This window comes from Ichthyophthirius multifiliis (assembly GCF_000220395.1).
Source record: "Ichthyophthirius multifiliis unplaced genomic scaffold scaff_1120509251365, whole genome shotgun sequence".
NCBI lineage: Eukaryota > Ciliophora > Oligohymenophorea > Hymenostomatida > Ichthyophthirius > Ichthyophthirius multifiliis.
This window is the reverse complement of record NW_004085944.1, coordinates 7821-23705: the sequence shown is the minus strand read 5'-3', so window position 1 is coordinate 23705 and position 15885 is coordinate 7821. Positions and strand designations below refer to the sequence as shown.

Below are 15885 nucleotides of genomic sequence, written 5' to 3'. Positions count from 1 at the left end.
TTTATTTAGTTAATTATTTACATTTTACGATTTTTAACCACATCAAAAGGATTATAATTAATTAAATATTAATTTTAAAATGTATTATAATTTATAATATATATTTTTAAAAAATATTTTATGTTGTAAAATATTATTAATATTATAAAATTAATACATATATAAAAATAAATTTAAATCATTTAATATATTTTTATTTTAAAACAAAATTCCAAAATTAAATTAAAGTAAAAATAAATAAAAACAAAACAAAATATTCAATATAATAAAAAATAAACAAAAAAATCAGTTGTTAAGTTTCCCATAAGTTTAATTTTTATCCGCAGTTATATTTCCATCAAGTCTTTCGTTTTCTTATTAAAGCATTTTAATTCTATGTTCCAATGACATAATAATAGTTTATGTTTTTTCTGCTTTTTTAGCTCTATCTCTCCAAAACTCAATATCTTTATCTTTTTATTTACATAATAAATCTAAAGAGACTAACTCATCAGTTCCTGTTTTTAAAACGGCTTACATTCTTTCGAAATCTCTCTTTACTTCATTTTTTTCCCATTATAATTCTTCTATTCTTTTATAAGGAGTTTCTTTTTAGATTTTAAGTAATTTTTTTTTTTAAATATTTTTTTTTATTACCTAAATGTTGTTACAAAATATTACAACGTTATTACCAATGTGCTATTCTTAATCCTTATAAGCTATTGTAGAAATATATCTTTGATATTATTTGGTTAAAAGATCACATCTTTCTTCAAATCTAGCAATTCTTTATGCTTATATTCTTATCATTTCACTAGAATCATCAGATTTTATTGATAATATTTCATTTTTTGTTGTAGCTGTAGATGGAAGTAAAAAAGGAGTAGATGCGTGGGCAGGAATGCAAACATTTCCAGTCCTTAATTATTATTCTATTTATTATTGTTGTAAAGGCTAATAAATAATTGGTTATTGGATTTATGCTGTTTAATAATTCATTTAATATAAAAAAATTTATTTTATATATTTTTTAAAAATTATTTAATTTGTAAAATTAATTTATTTTTTTTTTTTTGAAAAAAATAAATATAAAAAATATATATATTCTTATAATAATTAAGAACAATATTATCATTTATTTAATCTTAAACAGGTTATATTAGTAATATACTTAATTTATTAGAATTTTTAATTATAATCATTTATATATATTAAAATTATATTCTATACAGGCTTTAGTTATTTATTTATATGTATTTTTTAATAAATAATATTTTTTTACCATTCTACATAAATAGCATAATCCAGTTTTTTTTCCAATATCAATAGCACATAAATTACATATTCCTTTTTATATTGTAAAATATATAAAAAAAAAAAAAATACCGCCATGACCACATTCCATAAATACAGAATCAGGTAAATTTTCGAAACAAATTATGCATGTCACATCTTTATTACTAGATCTTTAATTTTATAAATACTTTAATATTTACTAATTTTATTACAAAGATTTTATTTCATATTTTTTTTGTGTTTAAATGACTAAAGATTAATTTTACGGGTTCAATTAATGTACTAATTTATTACTTTTTTCTATTTTTTACTTTTTTTTTTATTTTTATTTTTTTCAATAATTTTTACTTATTAATTAAATATTTTTTTATTAAAAATTATTTTTTTGCTTTTATTTTATTTTAATTTATCCATTTCTATCTGAGTTTTAACTTTACATATTTTAAAGAAAGTAGAAGATATTTTAATTAAATAATTAGGAGAAGGATTAGGAGAAGAATCAGGATGTATATTCATTTTTTTATCAAATTAATCTTAATTATTATTTTCAAATTTTTATTCAATATTATTTTAATTTGTTATATATACTTGCTAATTATCTTATTATAACTATTATTATTATTCGTTTATTTCTGGATTTAGTTTATTTGATATATATTATCTTTTTATAGATAAATTTAAATAATAATATTATAATTATACATTATATTTTTTTTATTTCTGATTAAGTAAATCATACATAATTAGTAATAAATCATATTTACAACCAAGCTTATTAAAACATATTCTTCATATTTTTTTTATTTTTGTCAAATAAAAATTAAATAAAATAATACTTTTGATGTTTGATTAAAGATAAATAATGATTCCTATTATTGTATAAAGAAATCCAAAATAAGATATTACTAAATTTGTACATTCTAAAAATTATTAATGAACTATTTTTATATAAGATAAATTGAAAAACAAAGTTTGTATTACATTTTTATTAAGAATCTGAAACGCATTTTTTTATACGAATTTTTTATAACATAAAAAAAACAATTTGAATACATATAATTAATCCGATTAACATACTAATTAGACAAGGTAAAAAGATTATATACCAATTAATATCTAAATATCCATCGTTTTTAAGTAAAACAAACATAATTTATAAAAAACATAAAACCCTTAAACTAAAATAAATCTTTTAAAAAATATTATATATATATATATTATTATTATATATATATATATATATATATATATATATATATATATATATATATATTTATATATTTTATTTATTATTATACATGTATATTCGAGTTATTTTAATTTTCTTCACATTTCATATTTACTAACATCCATCCAAATATATGTAAAAAAGGCCAATAAAAAATAAATGATGCCAAAGGTTAGTCTTTATCTATTTTAGTGCATATATATAATGCTAAAAAAAAAAAAGCCATTACGCAAATTTCTATAGTTAAAAAATATTTTCTTGATGTTTAATTTCTTTGTATATATATGTTTTTTTTTTATATATAATAAATAATTTTTTACATTAGATAAGATAAAGAAATACATGTTATATTTAATATTAAAAATATATTATCTTTTATTATTTACACATATAATACTAAAATAAATATTCCATTCAATAAGGTTAATATTAATAATAGAAAAAATATCAAATAAAAAGTTTATTGAATTTATTTAAATTTTTCTTATTATTATATCATTTATTCATTTTCCTACTATTATTAGATATTGTTTTATTATTAATTAACTATTATTTATTGTTCTATTTAATTTTATTATTATTATTACGATCTTACCTATGAACTAAAATACAAATTTTCATACTTTAATTATTTTTATCAATAAAAAATTATTAATAATTATTATTTCATTTATATTTCTATATTTTTATATACTTTTTATGATTACGTTTTATTGAACAAAATTATTTGAGTTTTCTTCTCTTTGCGATTATATTTATGGCAATTAAAATCTTTATGTGTTTCTTGTAGAAAGCTAATAGTCTAAATATCCATTTTAAAGCAAATAATTTCTTATTAAATTTTAACGAGGTGAATTCATATAATTCTATATATTTTTATGTCAAAAATATATATATTTTAATCATTTTTTTTTTTAAAAAAAATACGTTTTCATTATGTTCATATTTAATTTGATTATTTACATCATTTTAAATTTCCATTTTTTTTCTTTTAATTATATTATTAACTGAAATTTATATATTATATTTTTAAATTTTTATATAAATTAACTTGATTTGTTAATTGTGATAAAAATTTCATAAAATATGGATAATAAATAATAAGATACTAAAATAAAAAAAAATATTCTTTTTATAAAATTAAAAATTTCTCAATATTTAATTTTAATAACTTATTTATTTTTATATTAAATATCATTTTTAAGTTTAATTTTTAAATTATAGATAATTTATAATAAAAATATGGATAAAATCTTTATTTAAATACATATTAATTTTAAAATATAAAAATATTATTAGTTAATAATAAAAAAATATATATCTTCGTTTTATATTCTTAAATTACTGAACAAATACTTAAATTTTCGTTATATATACTTTATCTTAAAAAAAATACTAAAAATTATAATAAATATTTATATAATTATATAAAAAAATAGTTACTTTTGATTGTTTCTTATAATTATTCTAATTTAAAAATATATTATTTCAATTAATTGTTTTCCTTTAAAAAATGATTAGTTATTTTTAATCTATTATTTAATATTAAATTCTATTTCATTATTTATGTAAATAAGAAATCATATATTTTATAAATTATTCTTTATAATAATTTATCACAGAGTAATTAAAATTTTAAACATTATTGATATTTAGTAATTATTATTATATAAGTTTGTACATATAAAATAATAATTTAAATTGAATATTGCATTGTAAAAAGTTTGTTCTTATTTTGTATTTTTTGCTTAAAAAATCAATTAAAAAAAATTTATTATATAAAAATTAAAATTTCTAATTTAAATATTTTATTTAATCGAATAAAAATAATTCAATAATATAAAAATATAAAAATAAATAAAAATATATATATATATATATATATATAAATATAATATATTATATATTATATATTAAATTTTTTATCAACAGTATCATATAATTTTATTTTCTTATATTAAAACATTTATTTTCTTTTTAATTTTTTAAAAATATTTTTAAATTAAATCTATTTTTTTCATTAAGTAATTATTTTATTTTTAAGTTTAAATATTATTTTTATTAATTTAATCTATATTTATTTTTTAATAATATTTTATTCATTTTTTTAATTACTAATTACATTATTTATATATTATATTTTTATAATTTACTTTTAGAGTTTATAAATATTGTAATTTTAATTTTTAAATTTCTAGCATTCATATAAGTTAACATTGTTTTTTTGTTAATAAGATTATTTTCGCTTTTTTAGCCAAATATTTTTTATTTTTTTGTCATTTTCAAAAGATATTTTTATAGGAAAACTAATTATTTTTCATTTTTATACAAGAAACATATTTTATATTTAAAAATATTTTAATTTATATAATATAATTTTTATTACTATTTTTTGTTATTAGATGTACTATCTTTATTATATCGGTTTTATTAATTTATGTGATTTTATTTATCAAAAATGTTTGATTCTCACAATTATCTTTTTAAAAATCTATAAGTTGTTTTCGTTAATACTTATATATTTAAGCCATTGCATATTATTTCTTTTTTATTTATTTATTTTCCTATTACATAGGAATTGTTTATCTAAAAGATAGGTTGATGAAGATTTTAACATTTTTTTATTTTTCTATATAGTAATTCTTTATTTTCGTTTTTTTTTAACAGCAATTTTATTTTTAAAGCAATTATTATCATCATTTTTTTTATTTTTTATAAGAAAAAAATATTAATAATCAAAAATAAATAAATATAAAATATTATATATATAATAATTAAAAAAGAATTATGTCTGAAATTACTGAAGTAAATTAAAAATAAGAACATTATAAAAAATGAAAAAAAAAAAAGGAAAAAAATATAAAAGATTAGCAATAATAAAATCAACTAATAGATTATAAAGAATTATAATAATAAAATGAATAAAAAGAATAAAAAGAAAAAACTCTTGAAGAGCAAATCGAAGAAGCCATCGATAAGCTTCCCTCTAACGAAAAAATATATGCAATTGGAATCAATTATTATTTATAATAAAAAAAGCAAATAGATGAAGAATTATCACAAAAAATAAATCAATTAAAATTTGAATATGAATAAAAATCAAAACCAATATACGAAAAAGTAAATCAAAATAAATTTTAAAAAAAAAAACAAATTAAATAAATAGTCACAAGAACTAATATGCGGAAAATATCCAAATCCAGACGAAATAAACGACATAGAAAATTTCACAAATGAAGAAGAAAGAAAAGAGCTATAAAATCTCCAAACAGAATAAGAAATAAATGAATATTGGTACAAAGCAATGTATAGTAATAATATAGTATCACAAGAAATAAAAGACTAAGACATTCCAGTATTAAAGACATTAAAACGAATTGAATATATACCCTTAGAAGTATATAAATATTAACTAATTTTTCATTTTAAGCCAAATGAATATTTCACAAATACATTATTAGTTAAAACTTTTGAAATAGACGATGAAGACGAGCCAATTAAATCAACGGGAACATCGATAGACTGGAAATAAGGAAAAAATACTACCATAAAAATAGAGAAAAAAACTTAAAAAAGTAAAAAAACAGGGACTAAAAGAATTGTAGAAAGAGTATAAAAATATGAATCTTTTTTTAATTTTTTTAATGATTCTTACCCTTTGAGTGAAGATTCAGACGATGATAATGAAAAGAATCAAAGATCTGATGTTGATAGACTTAATATTGACTTTGATATTTTTAAATCATTAATTGATGAGGTTATTCCTTACTCCATAGAGTATTTTTTAGGTGTTAAAAGTGGAGAAGAAAGTTTAGATTTAGATGATGAAAATGAATTCGAAGATTAATAGTGTGATGAATATAATAAAAATTAAGAAAATTAAAAAAAGAAATCTAAAGGAGTTAAAAATATTAATGATAAATAAGAATGCAAATAATAATGATATTTTTTTTGTTTTTTTTTTAAAAAATATATATATATTTTATAAATGATATTTTAAAATTAAATTTTATATATGAATATTTTATTTTTATTGAAAAAAATAAAAATAATAATAAAATTGGTATAATTAAAATAATAAAAGAAAAAAATATATATATTTTGAAAAAAAATAAAAAATGCTTCAAAAAATTATATTTATAGCTATCGGATTAATTTTTTTTTCTGTCTGGACTTTAATTTCATTAATAGAAAGTTTTCCAGATGAATATAAAAGCAGAGATACAGAATTAGCAACGTATATTGATATGAATGATATTGATTTATAATTAGTTAAATATTTTTCTTCTTCAACAAAAAAATTATCTTCATAAAACATTAAAAAGAAAAAAAAAGAAATTCTTATTAAAACAATTTATATTAGGCTTTTATATAATTTTATAAAACAAATTTTTAGATATAATAAATGGAATAAATAATAGAAGAAGAATAAGAATAAAAAGATGATTAGATAAAATAAAACTACGAAACATTAGTATAATAAATAGAATAAGCAAATATTATTAGGTAGAAATATAGAAACTCAATAACAAATATAACAAAAAACTATTTTTTAAATGAAAATGCACTTTCATTAAATTCAAACTTTTTAGGAATCGTATCTATAAATAATGATTTTATGATAAACCCAAATTTTCCTAATAAATATTCAAGTTTTTATAAATAATTTTTTTTTATAATTATATTTTTTACAAATAGAAATTAATATATATAAATATAAAAAAGAAATATATATAAATAAATATTAATAAATATATTTAATTATATTTAAGATATAAATATATACATAAATTTATATATTTATATTTATTTAATTATATTTATATTTTATTTTACTTTAGGCCTTGATATATTTTTAATTAATAATTAATTGTTTAATTAAAAGTATTTATTTTATATAAAAAATGATATTTATCATGCTCTTACATTAAGATTTAATACTTCAGTAATAAACGCATACCAAAGTTATTAAAGCAAGGTTATTTTTTCACGTAAAAGCATTAATTATGGCTTTTATGATTAAAAATACATTTGCATAATTGATATCTAAAAAATAGAATAATAAATACTTTAAGAACATTAATTTGTTTCTGAAGAATAAAAAATAGAAAATGTTTATGAAGAAATACAAATAGAACCATATTCGGATATCATTTCTCTTTAAATATCAGAAAACGTCATTGTTTATGCAAACAAGGAAGATTTTGTCTTATTTCGATCCAAGATAAAGTATTTTATAAAAAGTAGAAAATTAAAAAATTAAATTTAATTATTTTTTCTTTTTTATTTTTTTTTTTTCTATAAAGGATTAATAATTAATGGATTAATATTACTTTTTATCCTACAATTAAAAATAATAAAAAGTTTTTCGCTTAAACTTTATCTCTTAATTTTATTAATATTTCTTATGATAAAAATTGTATAAAAACTCTTTTTTTGAGCCATACACTGTAAATTTTATTTCTTTTTTTATTTTTAAAAAAATATTTAATTTAATTTAGAGGATAAAATGATTAAATTATTTTCAAAGGAGAAGTATATTGTTTAATATAAAATAAAGAAAATGAATATGAATGGGTACATATATTTACTCCTATTTTAAAAATTATGGAATTCGAAGTTAAAAAAATTGATATTTTTTCATTAAGTTTCTATAAATATTTCTCAATGTATTATTAAGAAGTAAAAAAAGTTATGATTTTTTCGTTTTTGAATAAATATATATTTATTTCTAAATTAAAGTATATAAAAATAAAAATTTTGTATATTTATTTTTAAAAAAGTTCAAATCAAAAGGATAGTGAAAATCACTTTTTTAAAATTGATAATTTCGAATAAGAAAACATTAAAGTTATTAAAATTTTCTAAAACAAAAATACTGATTATATATTCATTTTAGCCCAAAACTATAAACAGATTTCTAAATTATTTTTAATAGACTTACAAGATATTGATAGTAAAAATTCGACAAGTAATATTTTTTTTTTTCAATAAAATAAAAAAAAAATATTATTAATAAATAATATTTTCAAACTAGCTGTTTTTAAAGCTGAATTCTTTTAATAAGATGAAGAAATATTAATAAAAGATTTATAATTAAATGAAGAAAATTTAAAATAAGATTAAAATTATATTGTAGTAAATTTACTTTTAGAAAATGGAGATTTAGCATAATATAATATACATCCTATTTAAGAAAGTTATTTAAATGAAATCTAATATGGTGATAATAATAATATAATTGAATATATATTTACTATAATTATTATTGTTATATTTTCAATCTTGTATAATATATTCAATTAAATATTCTAAAATAGATAGGTTATTTTTAGCTAAGTAAATATTTAAAGAACTAATAATTAATAAAATAATTAACAATAGAATTAATAAAACAATATTTAATAAAACCAATAATAATAATAAAGATAATGATAATACAATTAATTATTTAAAATAAAAAATAATAATAATTAAAATAATGTTATTTTGATCTTTTTTATATTTTTAATATAAGTATTATTCAATAATTAATTTAATTTAAATAATTTTTTTTAATAATAATAATTACAAGAATTAATTTAATTGAAATTATTAAAATTATTATATAAACTTATTTATGAATATTTATATTAATTATAAATTAATTTTTATATTTTATTATAAATATATAAATAGTTTATTGAATAAAAAGAAATTAAATAAAATATTTTTTAATCTAAGTAATTATTATATTTAGATTTTTTTAAATTAAAAAATGATATGAAAAATATTTAATTATTTATATTTTAATATATTACAAAAATAAAAAATTATTAAAAAAAAATAATTAATAGGATATACTTAATATAAAAAATTATATATTGGTATAATATTAAGTAAATAATAATTTATTTTTGTATATAATAAATATATATTAAGTAATATAATTTAATAAAAAATATTAATTTTTGAAAATCGATAGATTTATGAACTAAATATAAAATGATTACATTTAAGGGTATAAATAATGAATATATAAATTTTCTAAATTTATTAATATAAAAATAAAAATAAAAATAAAAACATTTTTTTTATTTTATATAAATAATTTTTATTTTTAATTATAAATAAAATTTTAATAGACATAAATATATATATTTATTTTATTTTATTAAATATTTTAATTTTTAAAAGTGTTATTATTAAATAAATTATATATATTCATAATATATATATTTTAATTTAATTTATTTTTTAATTTTATTAATTATTATCTTTATGACAACTATTCACATTTTTTTTCCATATTATTTTACAATATATACTAAATATAATAAAATAAGTTTAAAAAAGTTCAGAAGTTAAATAAAAAACTTATTTTAAAAAAATTAATATTTCTCCAATTTTTTTTTATATTATCACTATTATATTTATTAAGTATAAATTTAAAATATATAATATGCAACGAAAGAGTAAAATTCTTAATATTTTTTGTCAAACCTTAATAATAAATATAAGAATTCGTTACAATATCAACCTATTATAGTTAATTCCACAAAATACTATCCCTATTGTGAAATTGATTGGAAATAATTTACTCAATCCATCATATATAGGTAAAACTATTAACTAGACATTACTTAAATTTTAAATTAAGACTTTTATTAATGTATTAACTTCAAATATTGTTGAAATAAATAATTCAAGGTTGTGATTGTTTCCAAGAATGATTTATTGTAACTTAATTTGGATACCAAATGACATATTTAAACTGATATTTTTTTATACACTTAATTTTAAGAAGAATGAGTAATAATTTTTTATACAATATGATATAATTTGTATGTTATAATTGAAATTACAGTTAAATTGAAAATAATGCATTTACAACTATTTAAAGAATATATAATAATGAACTTTGAAATAAGGATTGGGATTAGTTAATTCCGATATAATTCTATTCTAATCAAATGTTGATTCTCTTATTGAAGTTGTTCTCAATATTACTCTTAAAAAAGGGAGAGTTAGAAGTCTTGCTGAAAAACAAAAAGAAGATGCGTATCAAAACTTTTGAGTTTTAGTTAAATGAAAAAAGCATTATGTTAACATTGATATATATTATAAATTTAGCTCTTTTTATGATATATTAAATAGAGCTTTGTATATAATTTTTTGATTTAGTGCTTTGAAAAGCCGCCTTTATTTTTCAATATATTGTATCACAAATAAAATATTTAACATATAAATATCTATTTTAAATTTTTTTTTTTTTTTTTAAATAATCTTTTAAAATAGTGTTTATTTATTTATGTTTTTTAAAAAAAGAAAATTAAAATATAAATAAGAAAAACTAAAACTAAAACATTATTTAATAAAAATTATAAAATTATTTTTAATTCACATTTGTTTAATTTATTATAGATTAATAATAAAATAAATAAAAAAAAGCAAATTATTCCTTAATTTAATCCTCTAAAATAAAAATGTATTCAATATTAAAACTTAAACTTTTATAAAATCGAAAATAACAAAAAAATGTAATAGCAAAAGAGATTTCATAAGAAGACTATTCTAAATAATAGTTAACATTCCTTAATAATTCAACTTCTATACTTTCTACAAAGGAGACTATAAATAAATCTATTGGATAAGATGATGAAAACGATTAAAAACAATAAGTGTTTTTATAAATAAATAGTTTAAATCAATAATTATATGAATTAATAGATTAACCTAAAAAAATTAAATAATAGAATTATTAGAAAATATATAATCTTTAAATTAAAATTACTTTTTATCAGAAAATGAATATTACCTTAAAAGCTTATTAATGTAAATAAATATAACAAAGAATTTAGGTGAATATGATAGGTGCATTTAATTATCAAAAGAAATGAGAAAATAATGCAATAAATTAAAATAAAATTAATTAAAACTTTAATCATATTTAACTTTAATAGAAGTTTTACTAATAACAAGACAATATTAAAAAGCATTAATTTTTTGTAAAAAATTACTCAAGTTATCTATATTGCTTAATGATTAAGAATTCGAACTTTTAGCTTATGATAAAATAGGTTTAGTCTTATATTACTGCGGAGATATTTATTTAGCCGAATATTTTCATAATAAAGCTTATTCAAATGATATTGAAAAGGAAAATTCTTTAGTTAAGTAATTTTTTATAAAATAAAAATAAATAAATTTTAATAAAAAAGAAAAATGTGTGTTAATTTTACAAAGTAATATAAATATAATTAGAAACATAATTATGATACAGATAGTGAAGATGATTTAGATTTGAAAATATTTTAATAATAATAGTACTTTTCGCCACTAGATTAGTAAAATAAATCTTGTTTTCTACCTTCAATAAATTAAAAGAACTATTTAATTCCTTTTCCTATAAAATAGTATTTAAGTAATAAAGATAAAATAGGGAGAATCAATGTTTCCTTAAAAATAAAAAATTAAAAAAAAAAACTATTGGGTAGAAAAAAATAATGAATTAATTAAGCCATAATAGAAATCTAAATAATTTTATTGTTTAAAAATTTGTTAATAATAAATATTGGCCCGTAAATAATGAAGTTATGTAAGATATCAAATATTATTAACTCAGTAAATAACAAGTTTAAATGAAAAAAAAAATTAAAGAAATTATTAATATGATTAACTCAAAAATAAAATAAAAAAATGGAATCGATTTGTCTGAAAGTTAATCAAATAATTACAAATTTATAAATATATCTAACAAATTAAAAAATAATGACAGTAATATTAATATTTTACCATAAATTAATCAAAATAAAAAATATATATTAAATGATTTATGAAAAAAATAAAATATATATATTAGTTTTTAACTTATAAATTAAAATACAAATTATTTTTTTAAATCACATTTAATTTTATATTAAAATTGTATATTTAAATTGGTTTAAAGCTATACAAAGTAATAAATAATATTTAATTATTTTTAAAAAAATAATTTTTCTTTGTAAATATAATTAATTCATTTACTTCATTTTATTTGTTATTTTAATCTTTTTCTAGTTTTTTCAAATTAAATTCTGAGTATAAATTTAAATTTTATTTATATTTTAATTTATATACATAAATTGTTATATATTAAAAAATATCATAAATTAAAGTAGCTTTTTAGTATAATTATATAATAAATACTAAATCAATCAGATTTTAAATAATATTAATTGCATTTTTTAAAAGAAAAGTCATTATAAGTATTTTAAAAAATAATTGCTTAAAAATATTGCTTAATTTACAAATGTATAAAAGCTTATTTATTAAAATATATTTTATAATTATAAAAAACATATTTCAAATATTTTAAAACATTACAATTTAAATTTTTACTAATAACATAGAAAAAAATTAATTTTTAATTCAAAAAATTTACAATAAAAAATAAATCTAAAAAATATGCCATTTATATTATTTTATATAGAATTTAAAGCTTTATTTATAAATAAATTTTATTAAATAACATAAATATATAAAATATTAGTTTTTTTGTTATATCTTTTATTTCAGCTAGTTAATTAACTTCAAATACCTAATTAATTGATGATAATAAAAAATATTTATAAAGTAATAAACTTACTTAGCTATATTTAATAAATATTTAAGATGAGTTATTGAAAGGATAATTATTCTATATCAGATTATATAATAACTAAAATTAAATCAAAGCTTTTAACTTCACAGTTATTACTAAATAAATCACTGAAGGTGGACTCTTAAATAAGCATTGTAATCAGTTAAAGTTGATGTTTTATTATACGTTAATTCTCCTTTTAAATTCTCTTAAGAGGATTATAAATATATAAGAAACTTTCAAACAAAATTTCAAGTTCAAAGTTAGAGATACTGAGCTAAAGAAAAATGATGCCACAACTAAAACCAAAATAATTTTTTTTTAATTTAATTAATTTTTTGATTTTAATTAGTAACTGATAATTTATTAATATAATCAAATTGATATTTTTTTGCAAATTTTATTAAATTTTTTAAATTATTTTTCATTTTCAATTTTTATATAAATATATTTTTTTAAAATAAGGTTTATATAATTTTTTTATTGATTTTTGAAAAAAAATTAGATAATTAAATATAAATAATGAAATTTTTAAAAGTAAAATATAATAAAAATCTAAAAGAGATATTTTTTTTTTTCTTTTTTTTTATTTATAAAATTTTTTAATATTATCTATAATATAAGTTAAATTTTTGTTAATTATTTGATTATCTCGGATTTATTATTTCCTTCTAATTAATAGATTTTATTTTATTATTAAAAATATTAGGATTAATTTATTAGAACTTTTAAATTATTGATTTTGCTTTGTATTTTTTTTTTTAATAATTCTTTGTATTTTATTTTATATTTTATAAAATTAGACATAAATTAGTATTTCTAAAATCTTGAAAAATTTGAAAAAATTATTTATTAAAAAAGATTTTAAATCTAAAAAATTTAAACGTTAATTAATATGTTTTTTGCTATAATTATTCCGATATCTTTTGCATATTTCTATTAAATTATTAACATTAATGATTGTTAATCCTTTTTAAAGTAACCATTCTATCGCTTTCAAGATTTTGACTAAAATATTTACTTATTTTATATATCACAGTTCGGTGAAGTAAGTGAACTAGTGTTTTAATTTGGAAAATATAGATAATATATTTATTAGGTTAAGTGATATAAAAAGTAATAATATCAATTAATTTATTTGCTTGCTTTTAATTATAAAACTATATTTTGTAATTAAAATAAATTTACTAAATCAAAATAAATATGTAATTTTAATTGTATATTTTTTAATCAATATAAATATTTAAAATACATTTAATATATTAATAATATAAAAAATATTAATACGTGTAAATATGAATATCTTAATTTAAATACATAATTATACATACTTTTTAATTTAAAATTACTTTATAAAAATATTTATTAGTAAATCTTAAAAAAATGATGTCTTAATAAGAAATGATACAATAATCAAAAACATGGAAAACTATTTATCCATAATATCTTGATTCTTTGTTTTCTAGATAAGAAGGTCAACTATTGTTTTAATTAAAAAAATTAATTTTTTTATTAAAATACAATGATACAGGAAGAAGAATATCTAAAGACTAAGGCGTCCCAAATATAAATATAAAAGAAATTGCGGAAGCATTGTAAAAAATTAGAGTACCTACTGTTGTAGAAGTTCATAAAGTACATTTTTAGATTTATTTTTAAACAAATAAAATAATTTAATTTTTATAATAAAGTCATATCCAAGATCATTTTAAATAAAAGGCAGAGTTAAAGTAATGTTAAAAGATGAAGATAAGAAATTAGTTAATCCCATTTTTAAATCAAGTATTTTTTATTAAAATTAAAATAATTTTTTAATTAATATTATCATTTTTATATTATTATTTCAACTTTTTATATTTATTTTTTTTAAAAAAAAAAGAAAAACAACTTTATCTAAGAATATGTTAGGAAATAAAATAAACAAGTGAAAGATAATAAAATCCGATTGGAAAACCACATCCTTCAAGAGCAATATTATAAGATGAAAGTTAAGAATAAAAAAATTAAAATTAAACCAAAATTTAAGAAAAAGGAGGCAAATAAATAAAAAAAAAAAAAGGAAAATGAATATTTTATTAAAAGATTATAATTTTTATTTAAAAAATTTATAAAATATATATATAATAAAATAAATTAAGATATTTTTTTTATATTTGTAAAATATTTCTAACATTTATTAAATAATTTTAAAAATAATTATATATAAAATAATATCTCAAATTATAAAAATTAAATAATTAACTATTTATTTGTATATAAAAAAAATTGAATATTTAATTTTTAAATTTTATATAATTAAATGTTTATAATTATAAAAATTTTAACAGAGTAATAATATCATATATATTAGATATTTTAATTAATATTTTTCTTTAATTTTTTAGTTAATTTTTAGTTATTTTTTATTATTTTTAAATTATTAAGTTATAAAAATTTAAAAAAAATTCATAAAAATAATTATCACTAAATTGAATTTGTAAAATCAAATTCAAACATACAAAATTAAATTAAATTTTCTGTTAAAAATAATAATATTAAACAATCATATATTAAAATTAATATATATTAAAAGAAATTAAATCAAAATAATAATTTTAAATTTGAAATAATAATAATAAAAAATGCTTAGAGAAGAAAATAGTTTAACACTTTAATAAATCTATAATGTATTCAATTAGGATTTTCATAAAACACCTTAAAAATTGAAAGAGTCGCCTTTCAATAACTGCATGAAGTCAACTGCATCTAATGGAACTAATTGCTGCAGTTCTAATAATTAAAA

At 14.7% G+C, this 15885-nt stretch overlaps 2 protein-coding genes across 2 annotated transcripts, besides 28 other annotated features; both read left to right on the top strand. All coding sequences in view use genetic code 6, as the record gives it.

Moving 5' to 3' along the window:
* Nucleotides 1-50: 50 nt before the first annotated feature.
* Nucleotides 51-112: a microsatellite.
* Nucleotides 113-596: 484 nt separating this feature from the next.
* Nucleotides 597-631: a microsatellite.
* Nucleotides 632-998: 367 nt separating this feature from the next.
* Nucleotides 999-1047: a microsatellite.
* A 513-nt stretch (nucleotides 1048-1560) lies between these two features.
* Nucleotides 1561-1625: a microsatellite.
* Nucleotides 1570-1610: a microsatellite.
* Nucleotides 1626-2474: 849 nt separating the features above from the next.
* Nucleotides 2475-2556: a microsatellite.
* Nucleotides 2557-3770: 1214 nt separating this feature from the next.
* Nucleotides 3771-3820: a microsatellite.
* Nucleotides 3821-4336: 516 nt separating this feature from the next.
* Nucleotides 4337-4422: a microsatellite.
* Nucleotides 4347-4403: a microsatellite.
* Nucleotides 4367-4417: a microsatellite.
* A 734-nt stretch (nucleotides 4423-5156) lies between the features above and the next one.
* Nucleotides 5157-5197: a microsatellite.
* A 93-nt stretch (nucleotides 5198-5290) lies between these two features.
* IMG5_189800 (nucleosome assembly protein, putative) lies at nucleotides 5291-6446 on the top strand (the record flags this gene model as incomplete). The annotated part of the gene is made up of 2 exons (XM_004025153.1): nucleotides 5291-5308; nucleotides 5670-6446. 2 exons carry the CDS (start codon nucleotides 5291-5293, stop codon nucleotides 6444-6446), a joined length of 795 nt encoding a protein of 264 aa, XP_004025202.1.
* Nucleotides 5355-5443: a microsatellite.
* Nucleotides 5415-5447: a microsatellite.
* Nucleotides 6447-6473: 27 nt separating the features above from the next.
* Nucleotides 6474-6531: a microsatellite.
* Nucleotides 6481-6531: a microsatellite.
* A 625-nt stretch (nucleotides 6532-7156) lies between these two features.
* Nucleotides 7157-7193: a microsatellite.
* Nucleotides 7194-7293: 100 nt separating this feature from the next.
* Nucleotides 7294-7327: a microsatellite.
* A 1965-nt stretch (nucleotides 7328-9292) lies between these two features.
* Nucleotides 9293-9335: a microsatellite.
* Nucleotides 9336-9374: 39 nt separating this feature from the next.
* Nucleotides 9375-9433: a microsatellite.
* Nucleotides 9434-9543: 110 nt separating this feature from the next.
* Nucleotides 9544-9568: a microsatellite.
* A 1-nt stretch (nucleotide 9569) lies between these two features.
* Nucleotides 9570-9616: a microsatellite.
* Nucleotides 9617-12737: 3121 nt separating this feature from the next.
* Nucleotides 12738-12766: a microsatellite.
* Nucleotides 12767-13419: 653 nt separating this feature from the next.
* Nucleotides 13420-13454: a microsatellite.
* A 1022-nt stretch (nucleotides 13455-14476) lies between these two features.
* Nucleotides 14477-14509: a microsatellite.
* On the top strand, nucleotides 14487-15112 carry IMG5_189790 (signal recognition particle 19 kda protein, putative; the record flags this gene model as incomplete). Its single annotated transcript, XM_004025152.1, has 4 exons — nucleotides 14487-14577; nucleotides 14635-14738; nucleotides 14795-14885; nucleotides 14983-15112. Coding segments are annotated over 4 exons (416 nt in total), but the record flags the coding sequence as incomplete, so codon positions are not given.
* Nucleotides 14912-14961: a microsatellite.
* Nucleotides 15113-15456: 344 nt separating the features above from the next.
* Nucleotides 15457-15516: a microsatellite.
* Nucleotides 15479-15516: a microsatellite.
* Nucleotides 15517-15622: 106 nt separating this feature from the next.
* Nucleotides 15623-15674: a microsatellite.
* Between the last annotated feature and the right edge of the window lie 211 nt (nucleotides 15675-15885).